The 10,971-nt window shown below is 45.3% G+C and overlaps 1 protein-coding gene across 1 annotated transcript in view; it reads left to right on the top strand.

Annotated features, from left to right (window-relative positions):
- LOC147430744 (SUN domain-containing protein 1-like) overlaps positions 1 to 10,021 on the top strand; it is a 33,036-nt gene extending 23,015 nt beyond the window's left edge. Inside the window, exon 2 of the mRNA XM_086493306.1 lies at positions 9,315 to 10,021. Within this exon, the coding sequence (XP_086349432.1) occupies positions 9,315 to 9,761 (447 nt within the window). The 3' untranslated portion in view covers positions 9,762 to 10,021. The remainder of the gene's footprint in view (positions 1 to 9,314) is intronic.
- Positions 10,022 to 10,971: the final 950 nt, after the last annotated feature.

Consider the following 10,971-nt stretch of genomic DNA (forward strand, 5'->3'; position numbering starts at 1 on the left):
GCGTGGCCTAGAGCAGAGACAGCCGACGTGCACGGAGGAGTGCCTACGACAGCCCCTCGTCTGGAACCCCATGGTTAGCACTCAGAGAGGCCACTTGGTTGGTAGTCGGCCTGATGTTTCTTGGGGTCCCATGGCAGCAAGTCCAGCGCGCTCTCGAGGTCACTATCTAGAGTTCACGGGTTTGTCAGAGGAGGTGCATGAGAGGGGTGCAGAGCATGTGTCAGGACATCTCAGAGTCAGTTCCAGCTGAGTGGCTCACGTCTCTCGAGCTAGTAGCACCTCGGTGGATGGGAGCCTTCACACGATTGGAGGTTCTCATCTTAGTCAGGGCCTGCTCAGAGACTGTCCCAGCTTAGTTCTTTGAGCTTTAGGATGGGGGACGACTACAACGAGTTGCAGTAGAGGCCTCGCAGGTAGCAGAGTGCTGTTTTCAGAGGATCCGAGTAGTGGGCATCTGTGGGAGGACTTGCGTCATAGACCCTGACCGAGCAGCTCTTGAGACTGGACACTGGAGGCTGTGGGGTTGGGAGTGTTGTCCACTGGCACGAGTATAGTGGGATCTTGGTGAGTGGCTATGGAGGGATCCGTTCTCTTCTGCAGACCACACAGGAGTCCCGTTCTTTCAGTACACTGTTCGACTGGGACGTCATATACTAGCAGCACAGAGAGAGGCCCGCCTCACTGCAGCACGTCATTGGCAAGAGGAGGGTCTCACAGTCGAGTTCTTGGCAGCCTTTTGGGAGAGGTTGTGGGACTCTAGACAGCCGAGGCGAGTCACCTTGTTTCTGTGGTTGGTCGCACACAGAGCTACAATAGTAGGGAGTTGGCTAGTGCATAGTGGTCTCTCGGCCGCATGTGCAGCTTGTGACCATTTGGTGGAGAGGCAACGTCACTGTCTTTGGGACTGTCCCTCGGCCCAGCAGGTATGGCTACGAGTTCTTCGGCTGATGCCTGCTCTCTCCACGGTTCGACAGTACACTTGGGGGGCAGCGGCTTGGTCCACCCTCACGGGCCCGGCACTTCAGTTTGAGCTATCTTCCACCAACAGGATGATAGTGATGCACGAGGGGAGACCTACACTCCAGCCTGCTACATAGCTTACTCCACAGGAGTGGTGCAGTGAGAGAGAGGAGTGTTGGGAGCTCATCAGTGGCCTGATACTTTGGTTCATCTGGCGGGTCCGTTGTTTCCGCATCTTTGAGGCTCGCCCTGTGCCACCAGCAGAGACTGTTCGTGACTTTTGTCTAGAGCTGATCCATACTCTCAGAGGACAGCTTGAGGGACTACAAGGCAGCTCCGACGTCATGCGGGAGCGCCGCGAGGCTTTCCTTCGACTCTGTCGCCCTGGGCCTTTCTACACCATAGTCCAGGGTGTGCTCAGATGGCACTACCGTCCACCTGTGTGGCTCTTCCCTCCTCCCATCTCTTGATTTAGCCTCATTGTATATATGCTGTTTTTTTCATTGGGAGAGTCTCCCCATCATGTTTGTTGTAGCCCTCTCTTGCAGAGGTGGTTGTAGCCCTATGGGCAGTTTTCATTAACTAATAGAAGGATCGGAAAAAAAAAAGAAGCAAAAGAAAGAAAAGCAAATAAAGCCAAGGCACAAATGGATTCCATGTGTTGGAAGAGATGGTTAAAGGGACAGACATGATCCCTTGGTAACTTCTTTTTTGTTGACCTTACAATTGCGGAAAAGATTGAAATTTTTGGATCGTGCAAGTAAAAAGTTGGTAGTTGGTAAAAACTTTTCGAAAAGGTACATATCAGAATTGAATACCATGTATCGATCGATGAGAGTGACAATTGAAGGTGAAGGGTGAGTCAGGTAGGGAAAAAGGTCAGCCAAATTTTGTTGTAATGAGGTTTGTAGAGGGTAATGTGTCACGTGACACATCCAACCCTATGTGTACGTGGACAAGCTACTTCATGACATGGGTTCAATTTAGTTCAGTTAGCCTAGCTTAGGAAGTGATCTGGCACTTTTGTGAGTCTGTTTGCAGACCGTGCATGTCCAGTCCAGACACTTAGATTAGATGCATATCCTTGGTTGCACACAGCATGACCATCAGATTTCCATCAGAACCCATTAGGAGCATTTTTATAGTGCATAGATCTATTTTCCCTATTTTAGCCAATTTTCACTTATTATTTTTAAGTGACTTTTGTTGGGAACTAGGTAGGGCAAATTAGCAAGTGAAGTATATAAGAAAACCTAGTGCTAGCAAATTTGGCAGAAGAGGCAACAGGAACTTCGCGTTCAACAGGCACCTTCTCAGCAGGACCCCCATCAGCAAACCTAGCGTTTTTGCAATAGCAACAAGCTAGCGTTTTGCACCAAGATCAGCCAGCGATTTTGCATTGCAATAGCCTGGCGATAGCAAGACCACAGAGCAGCCCTAGCGTTAGGAGATTTCCACAAGCAGGACAGTTTTCAGTCCTAGCGTTTTTGGTTTGCAGATCAGCCTCGGCGTATTGCAAATTCATCGCGACGGAACCTCAGTAAGCACTAGCTTTTTCAGTTTTCAGCAGTCAGTCATTGCAGTAGAAGTCCCAAACCTCGCAGATCTCACCTTCCCGTAGCAGATCCTCGCCGCCCGGTCAGATCCAGCGCAGTTTGCAGTTTCAGCCCGGAAAACGCACATTTCAGCATCTGTGTTTTCAGCGCGTCGTCGTCGCATCGTCGCCATCGACATCGTCACCGACATAGACTCAGAATTCAGCAGATAAAGATTTGTAGATTTCAGCCATAAGCGTTTTCAGATTTCAGCCCGTCTCGTCGTCGCCCTCATCGTCGGCAAGTTCAAAGCATTATAGAGATTTGTGCAATCAATAGTAGACCGCTCTCGCCATAGAGAGTGGGGTTTTCGGAGGAGGGTTTGACAACATTCTGGTGTCGTATTCTTCTCTCTCTATCTCTCAGTCTCATGCACCTTCATTCACAGTGTTTATCCACTTTGTTTGTGTCCATTGCACTCACTCACTAAAGGAACGGAAGGCTCTCCCTTTCGTAAGTAAAAGGAACCTTGAGCACAGTTCGGAGCACTCATCTTTAGCAAAGTTCAACATTCACTTCCGTTGCACCTTACATAATGAGACAAGGTGGAATCATGAGGAGGTGCAAAAGAATTTTGTTGAGGGGCAACAAGGGGAGTAGGAGGATAAAGATAGGCTAGGAGTGCTTTTAAATTATGTTGGGATTTATCGTTGACGACCAGCCAAGTACAAGAATCTTACAAAGAGATCAGCTTCCTGATGCCTGAAGAATCTCTTATTGCATCTTGTGCATATGATGAACATGATCCTTAATGGATTCGATTGGTGAGGGTCCAAAGTTTGCACTTGTACCCAAAGGTGAGTTCTCTTCATAGGCGTCATTTTATGATAGACTTCATCCAAATGGCTCAAGATTTGCGAAGCATTGGTCATACTCTGAATGTGTCCAAGTGTCTATCGAGTACAATTGAGGAAGATGAAAGACCTCATCCCAGCATTCCAACTGATCCCATGAGCGTTGATATTCCTCAAGCCTCCTCAACTTCTTGGGAGAGAGGGTATGGTATGTAGGAGCCTTTGGTCAATCAATCTTGTCTTGCACCATAGAGTTAAGGTTGTAACTCTCCAGCCTTGCCTCCATAAGGACTTTCCAATCTTGATAGGTGGTGGCATCAAGCTTTTGATCCTACGGAAACACCAAAAACACCAAAACCTTCCTTTCAAGTAATTCCTACAACCCCTCATCTTGAATCTGAAAACACTGGCTGATCTGACGGTGCGGCGAGGATCTGTTGTGGGTAGGTGACATCTGCGAGGTTAGGGGCTGGTTCTGTGCTGTCTAAGTGCTGAAAACTGAAAATGTTGATGCTAGGGCTGATCTGATGCTGGGAATCTGCAAAACGCTAGATTAGTTTGCAAACTGCAAAAAACGCCAGGTTGGATATGGGATCTGGAAAACGCCAGGGCTGACCTGGTAAATCTAGAAACACTAGGTTGGATTGTTGCCAAAACGCTGGTCTTGATCTACTGTTGGTTGGAAACGCTATGTCACCTGCTAGTCTTGCTGAGAAGGTGCACTGTAAGTTGGTGGACTTTTGTTGCATCTTTTGCTAGAAAGTGCTAGCTCTAGGTTTCTTATATATTAACTTAGCAAAGTTGCCCTACCGAGTTTCCCAACAAAGTCACTTATTAATAATAAATGAAAAATGGATAAAATAGGGAAAATGGGTTCTGTGCACATAGAGACCTGAAGTGGCTTGTCCACATGCACATAGGGTTAGATGTGCACGTGACATTTCACGTAACTCCTACAACCCCTCATCTTCGGTAGACCACTTGAAATGCTCCAAGAAATCATCCAATGTGTCATCGATTGTATTGTCTATGACTTCTCGCCCACGAAAACTCACTCCAACATCCTTTTTCAGTGCCACGATCATTCCAAGGCCACAAGAGAATCCTCTATAGACAGGCTCAAGGCAGCCTCTTGTGAAAGCGATCTCCAAACTCTTCTACAAGGAAGAGATACACCGGCTGAAATTGATCCAAAATCATCCCCCTGCACCGCACAAAATACTTATGTTGGCTGACCAAAAATCAGCTAAGGTATTGGGTACAAATTGCACTCGAGTCCCCTCGTCTTCAACACAAAGCAACAATCTCGTCCAACTCCTCGCTGAAAAAGAGCAGTAGTCCTCGGACCTCCATCGTCTACCAACTGAAAAACATAGGTTCTCAAGGGTTCTTCGTGACAAAGTCGAAGCAGAGCACGATTAGTCCCTTCCCAATTAAAGAAATGTAACTGCCAGATTCCCCACAAATACCGCATGACTCATAAGTGGCCATATTGGACAACATCTGGTAACTTGCAAAATTTGGCAACTCCTCAATAACCCTAGAATCTAGTAGAACCTCATAAGGCCATGCACAATCACAAAGAAGTCCTCTAGATAGGAAACCTAGGAGATGACCTTGAAAACTCTATAAGGATGGCACCACTAATAGAATGGGACCTCCCATAGGAGAGAGATTTGACAGGCCTCTATCAGACTTGGCGCTGCATCACAAAGAAGCTCTCAGTCACTAGATCTAGATAGGAAACCTGGGGGATGACCTTGAAAACTCTATAAGGATGGCACCACTAATAGAATGGGAGCTCCCATAGGAGAGAGAGATTGGATTTTCCAAACACGCTTGCGGGAACATGCCTCTATCAGACTTGGCGTTGCATCAATTGCATTGCTTAAGTTTTGGCGTCAAATGTAGCTTCAACAAGAGAACTGACCCATGCTGACCCAAAAGCCCTTCAAATCTGCTCTATTGCTATATGAGATCCGATTGGGTTCCCCCCCTCAAGGTATGGTTGACAACTCTAGCCCACGACCTTACACAACCAAGAATAGGGTCAAAACTCTTGACCAACACACTTTGTTATCGTGTGTGATGGGGGAGCCAAAAGAGGTTTTTATTGATTGTGATTCACATAGTCACAAGAAACGCTGTTTCTTCCCCGAAGAAACAGACCGATCGTTTCCCACTGTTCTGTTTTCGGAGAAACGACGTTTCTAACCTTTTTTTGGGAATAAAAAATTTGCTTGTCACTTTATTCTTGATCAATTATCTATTAACTTTAGTATCATCTTTATGCACTTGCATTATTTTGTATGCAGACTTTGTGCTTTATGCGTAATGCTTTCCCTCTCTCCTCAAGGTTTACCAGGAAATTGAGAGCGAGTCTTGTGCCTTCTTTACACACTTATTGTGGCTTTTAGGCATTTTGGGTGGCTTTAGGTCCTATAATAGTTTTGTACAATAAGTTAAATCTTTTAATTAAAAGAAACGCTGTTTCTTGACCGCTTCGACCTTGACAAACTCTGTTTTTTCAGTTTCCGTTTCCGTTTCTTGTTGTGACTATGATTGTGAAGCGAGCCCCCCCCCCCCCCCCCCCCCCCCCCCAAATTGATCACAAATGCGGCTTAGTGTGCCAATCCTCTTCAAAATCAAGGATTAAGGAGGAGACTTGAAATAAAGGCTTTAATAACACATTATGAAGTGCAATGGTGCAAAATCGAAAGAGAAAGAAACACATAGAAATTGGGTTTTATTGATTAGCTATAGAATCAATTGCCACAGTCAAGTTAGTCCATAATAACAATTCAATCAAGTTAGTAGAGTGATTGGTATTGAGGTCTTATTGGAATGGGCTTATAAGAGTGGATTAGGGGAGAGATTATGTGAAGCACAAAATGTTTAATGCAATCCTAATCTCCAATAATCACGAGCTAACACTGCTAAAGAACCACTCATAATGGAGACACATGGCGACAACTGACTAATCATGGAATGCATTAGATTATTGAGTATACAAAAGTGGTCCTTATACAAGAGAGACTAGCATCTAGGGCTTACATCAACAGTCATACTGCATCATTGTAGCCCAATCCTCCCTACTCCTAGCATACTACGGACGATGCAGATATGTTTGCTACAAGGGAGTTGGCCTGTTTGGACTTTAGGTCCCAACATCTAGACACAGGACAACTGAAGTCTGATACATTAGGTCTTAGGCAACAAACAAAATCTTTTTACTTATGTGCCAGAAATCCCAGCAATAGACCTTTCTGTAAACCTGTAGCCATGTTCTAGTCACTGGTTCTCTTCCAGCTATATCAAGATTTTTGAGAAGCAATTTGTTGCCCATTTGTTTCTGTTTGTTTGTCAACTTATCTATTGCTGGTAGGGTCCCAATGGACGAAGTGCTGCTGATAGTGGTCAATATATATCCAAAACATGATTCGCCAACGTATTCTTGCTTCCTGCGTGCCCAACTTCGGAAAATGACCATTTCCTTGTATACCACCACGAAAACAAAAACCTAGGAACTGAAAGGCCTGGATGTATCAATCTTGTTGAAAAAAAGCCTTGACCCTGACTGGTCTTGAAAGTTCACTGCCACATATCAGTAGACATTGTTGTGTAGTGAGTTCACCAAAAAGATGTCAATTAACAAAGAGTTCCTTCAATCTGGAGTTAATTGCTCTTTACGTTTTGTCAGCGGGGTCACTCGTACATGGTCATGCCTAGGCAATAACGACCTTGGTTTCTAGGCTGGCAAACTGTTTGCAGTGAAAGTGATTGGCACTTCAAAGATGAGGGGTAGATAACTGCTCACACTGGAGACACAACTTTTATTGCAATCACAGGCGAGATAATACCTGCAAAAGACAAGAGAGAGTTCCTCTCTGAGATGTGCTGGCCCCTGAGGTAGACAGTGTCACCAGCCAGTGGCAATTCCATTTTTGTTTATTTCTCTTTCTTTGGGGAATTTCGTTTGTTTTACCTTTTGGAAACACCCCTCTGGAAATCTAACTGCCCTGCATTGCATAGCCAGTGTGGAACTGTTCAGAGAGAGTCCAGGCCTGAGGGCTAAAGAGCACTAAGGTTGGACAAGGACTATGGTTAGCCAAAGTGGGGTCATTGGCCAGCCAAAGCGGAATCCTTTGCTACATAGGCTACATTTCAGTTCTGGGTGTGGCTGCAGTGTACAAAGAGGGTCAGATGACCTAGAAGAATGTAATGGCAGAAACTCCTAAATTTTAGGGACTGCTATTTTTGGACGGAAAAATGTCTTCGCGTCATTACGTGCAGTTTGACATGGGGATCATTTTGTTACTCTGTGGCCAAGTCAACAGAGGCTGCAAGTGAAATATTTTTAGACCCGAGGGTCTAAAGCGGGAAAATGCACAAATGAGTGACACTTGGCACTCTGAGGCCAATTTACTACTTAAAGAGAAGGCAAAAACGTGATTTTCAGCTGTGAGCTCGTTTTTGAGTGCTGTCACAAGTGGGAGAGCTTCAATGGAGTGCTTGCTTACCCTCTATGTACAGTGAGGTGCAAGATGTCATGACCTGCACACTTCTCACCTCTCTCTCTCCCCCTTATTCTTTATGGTTATGCCCCTCTAGTGGGATTTTCAATTGACCAATGTACAATTATGTGGGTTCATGCGCGGTTGCCGAGGCAAGAGCCTCTTGCACAGGTATTGGATTAGCTAGCGGCTAATCCCCCGCAGGTACAGGTGAATTTGGAGAGGTTTCACGTCCGAAATCTTGTCCGATTCAAAGGGCAAGTAGCCCTATAGGTGCGGGAGCTCGAGGTCTTGCTACATATGCGACCGGCACGCGAAACGGAGCCCAAAACAGGGAATTACAGCCTGTTGTGTATTTTTGCAGGTTTAGGGTTTTGGCCCTAAATGGACCCTAATACCCCCAGGAGGTTTGGGGACGCAAAGGGACCGCTATACAGGTGATCTGGCGCATTTTCGGGGCAGAAAACAGAGAATTCAGCGTGCTGCAGATTCTCGCCAGGTTTTGCAAAGTGTCCGTATGCGTCGGGAAAGTCGTCCAAGGCGTGGGAATACTGACTGTGAAGGGTCCTAGTACAGTTATGTTGCCGAAATCAGGCTAGAACAGTTGAAATTCAGTCAAGATTGTGCGGGGCAGCTTGTAGGGAACCACAACTTTTATTCCCTCTTTTAAAGAATAAAGAAATACCGAAAGGGGCGCCTTTTGAGGGGCCAATCTGGTGTCTGACTCGCATACAGATGCATTCTAGCATTTGTATCCCATTCCCCTCTCTTGTGTCATTATAGCACAGGTAGAATAGACGACTAATAATGGGTGAAAGCTAAATCAAGGTTTGAAGTAAAGTCTATTGCCCTTTTTGAAGTTAAATGGCCGGTTACAGACGCCCTTGACGGTATTTCCTTAGTGAATTGTTTTCAAGAAACACAGTACGACTACTCTCTGTTTGCAGAGACCACTCTCAGAAACTGAATACAAACTGGCACATCGGTCTCAATTTTATAGGCTCTGGTTGCTGAAAGCAACTCCAGAGGGAGCAGGAGCCACTAAAAATAACTTATCTAATAAAGCAACTCCTTGGTGATTGGGTTGTCCTGTGACCTCGCATCCATGTGAACGCTTCCTTGGAGCTCTCTTATGTATCCTGACTGGTATGGTTTGGCGTATTCATCTGCCATTCTCAATTCAAAGATAATCTACCATAAAGCCGGGAGGAATTGTACACATAGAACTCCCCTTATGGAACTCATTTTTATTTTCAGCTTCAGTGCCACATGATTTTGTGCCTCCTTGCAAATTTTCAAAATTGCTGCCAAATAAATTTATTAGTCAGAGTAGCTTTCTCTGCTGCAATTGCAGTTTTTGTCTCCGTTTTAAATGTTGTAAACCATTTTTTATGGTGCATCTTCCAACTGTTATTTTTAACTGCTTGATTTGCTACTTGCTCATCTTTCAGAGTGTCGCATATGATGTTTCGAGTGCTCCCAAGGAGTTTCGGGTCTTTGGCTGGCTGGATAGCTTCAAAAAGGATGACGCAGCTCGTAATTTCATGAGTCAAGTGCTGTTGGGTAGTTTTGAATATGATATTGAGAAGAAATATGTACAGAGTTTTCCAGTTTCTGAAGAGCTTAGAGGAAGGTTAATCAACATGGTGAGGCTAGAAGTTCTTTCAAACTACGGAAGCCCCTCACATACTTGCATTTACAGGTTTAGGGTGCATGGTTCTGAATCAAAAGTGATCTTGCCTACCAAATTAGAAGGGAGCTTGCTGACTTCTGAAGCAAAAGTGAGCGTGTCTACCGCGAGCTTGCCTACTGAATCAAAAAAGAGCTGGTTTCCTGAATTAAAACAGAGACCGACTACTCCTGAATGGGAATTAAGAGAGCCTATAATGGTGGGCTGACGATCTGGATTGGTGTACGGCCATATCGCTGCTAAGACTCGTTCTCTCGTTCTTCCTAATTTACAAGGTGATAGTTACTGGATCTCCTTCAATATGGAAGAAGTCTATCCTGTGCCTTCTATCGGAGGGGTGGAGGGTATGTGTAGATATTGAAGTTTCAGGTCAAATCATGCCTTTCTTGGTATGTTCCTGTAGCTTATCTACCTTGAATGCAATCAATGTTCCTTGTTTTTGTATAATTCAGGGCCCCAAAATAGCCATAAGTTTGAGGTAGAGAGTTTTGTAATGAGTATTCTGGGGATGGACCAAAAGGGCTGCTAAATCGTGTTTCTTCTCAGCTGCCTGGGAACATCAAATGAAAGCATTTTGGTAAATGGTTAACGTCGCTTGCTCAGAACTTGACATAGGCAGGTAAGTTACGTGAAGAGTATCGGTTTGATTGTGCTATGGAGGCTCGTGGTGGGGAGACAGCAATTGGGTTGTCCTCATAATTAGTTCTGAACTGCAATCACCATATGGTAGCCAGGTTGCTCCATTGGGAAAACCTGCCTATTTATTATGCCTTCATCAGCCACTTAACTGATGTGCAAAAGTAATTAGTGAGGTACTGCATTATGAAGGCATGGTACCTTTGTGTTGCGCTGTGTCATTTACCTCCTTGAGAGTGGTCATCCTCACCCAGTTGTGATCTACAGTGATTTATTGGGATGTTGGGTTTATCCAGCCACTGCATGCTAGGATTTGATCAAATTTTGGGGCAGCTTAGTCGGAGTCTGGAGTCTGATCATCTCCTAGGTTTGGCGGCCAGATGGTAGTGCTTGTTACATGGGCAGCTTAGGATGGTTTTATCCTTGGAAAGCCACGTGGCATCAATAACAGATGCCGGTACTTATGCCCTCCAGTAGTAGCTCAGAATTCAGAGGCTAGGCATATATGGATGATCTTACATCTCGCACAGGACTCGGTCATCTATATAGCTCTATATTACTTCTCTCCTTGAGGATTGTCCTATGCTGTCAAGGTCGGGGATCACGGGGACTGTAAATCCTGACCCTTCATCTACTGGTGTTTCCTCTGCGGAATGAAGGCATGGAACCGTCAGATTGCTGAGACCTCACCATCCGTAATATGTACAGCCTGCAAGCCAATGTTACCATTACAGGTCAGCTAATGGAATGCAATGAGGTGCAGAAACCGCAGCGTCTAGAAT

The sequence above is a fragment of the Adiantum capillus-veneris genome, chromosome 21, assembly GCF_014529385.1.
Source record: "Adiantum capillus-veneris isolate H3 chromosome 21, ASM1452938v2, whole genome shotgun sequence".
NCBI lineage: Eukaryota > Viridiplantae > Streptophyta > Polypodiopsida > Polypodiales > Pteridaceae > Adiantum > Adiantum capillus-veneris.